The sequence below is a fragment of the Rhineura floridana genome, chromosome 11, assembly GCF_030035675.1.
Source record: "Rhineura floridana isolate rRhiFlo1 chromosome 11, rRhiFlo1.hap2, whole genome shotgun sequence".
Lineage (NCBI taxonomy): Eukaryota > Metazoa > Chordata > Lepidosauria > Squamata > Rhineuridae > Rhineura > Rhineura floridana.
In genome coordinates, this window is record NC_084490.1 from 8,244,024 (window position 1) to 8,245,437 (window position 1,414).

The 1,414-nt window shown below is 50.5% G+C and overlaps 1 protein-coding gene across 1 annotated transcript; it reads right to left on the reverse strand.

The window, feature by feature from the left end:
- Positions 1 to 502: 502 nt before the first annotated feature.
- Positions 503 to 1,414, reverse strand: LOC133366954 (olfactory receptor 10D3-like). Its single transcript, XM_061590510.1, has one exon. It carries the CDS (start codon positions 1,412 to 1,414, stop codon positions 503 to 505), a length of 912 nt encoding a protein of 303 aa, XP_061446494.1.

Consider the following 1,414-nt stretch of genomic DNA (forward strand, 5'->3'; position numbering starts at 1 on the left):
CTTATCACAGTTCAAAGATATATTCAACTCAGGCAGAAGCACTTGAGGAGGATGTGAGGTGTAGCCTAAAAGAGGGGATGTGGCCTGCAGAGAGACATGGCCTGGGAGGCATCCTGAGGGCCAAGGAGAGACGTCTGGAGGGCTATATTGACTCCCAGGTCTGATGTTCCCAACACCTGGAATAGCAACAAGCCTTTATGTTGTCATATCATGCCATCCGGAGGTGAGAAGGGTCACATTCACACCATACATTTATTCCACTATTATTCCACTGTAAACAGTCATGGCTTACCCCCCAAAGAATCCTGGGAAGGGTAGTTTGTGAAGGGGTGCTGAAGGTTGTTAGGAGACTACTATTCTTGCAGAGCTACATTTGCCAGAGTTGTTTAACAGAGTTCCTCATTCCAGAAGAATAGTGGAATAAACAGTATGGTGTGAATGTGGTCAAGGTGAGCCTGGTGTTCTGTTTCCAGTTTGTTTGCCCCTCTTGAAGAGAAAGGCTCTATCCACCTTTCATCTTTTTGAAAGATGCTTGAACCTCCTTGTTCCGCAGGGTGTAGATTATGGGGTTCAACATTGGAGTGACCACATTGCAGAAGATTTGGATGGGCGTGGCTAACACATCACTCAGGGACGGCTGGGTGTAGAGGAGGGCACAAGGCCCAAAGAAGAAGCAGACAACCGTCAAATGGGACGCGCAAGTAGAGGCTGCCTTGCGCCGGCTTTCCGCTGAGCTCATCTTGAGGATGGAGATGGCGATTCTGACATAGGATGTGAGGATGAGGCAGAAGCAGGCCATAGGCACCACACCGATGTTGGTGAAGCTCACTGTCTCAATGATGTAGGTGTCAGCACAAGCCAGCTTGACCACGGGGAAAATGTCACACAAGAAGTAGTCCACCTCGTTGGTTCCACAGTAAGGCAGCGTGAAGGTCAAGCTGGTCAAGATGGTGGCATGGAATGAACTGGTGAACCATGTGCCGGCTGCCAAAAGGGCACACACCTTCCGGTTCATGATGACCGTGTACCTCAGCGGGTGGCAGATGGCGGCGTAGCGATCATAGGCCATGACTGTGTAGAGGAGACACTCGGTGCTTCCCAGGAAGTGGTAGAAGAAGACCTGGCACATGCATCCGCCCAAGGAGATCGTTCTGCTCCCTGCCCAAAGGTTGGCCAAGAACTTGGGGGTGCTGATGGAGGAGAAGCCAAGGTCTACCACTGAGAGGTTGCAGAGGAACCAGTACATGGGTGTGTGGAGGCGAGCATCGGAGATGACTGCAGAGAGGAGGAGGAGGTTCCCGAGCAAAGTGATGAGATAGAAGGATAGAAAGACGGCAAAGAGGATATTATGGATGCCTTCTGTTTTGGGAATGCCAAGAAGAATGAATTCCAGTATAACTGTGTGGTTTGGCAT

What these genes read in the sequence shown, in the direction of transcription:
- LOC133366954 (XM_061590510.1), bottom strand. Translation starts at nt 1,414, where the DNA reads ATGCCAAACCACACAGTTATACTGGAATTCATTCTTCTTGGCATTCCC.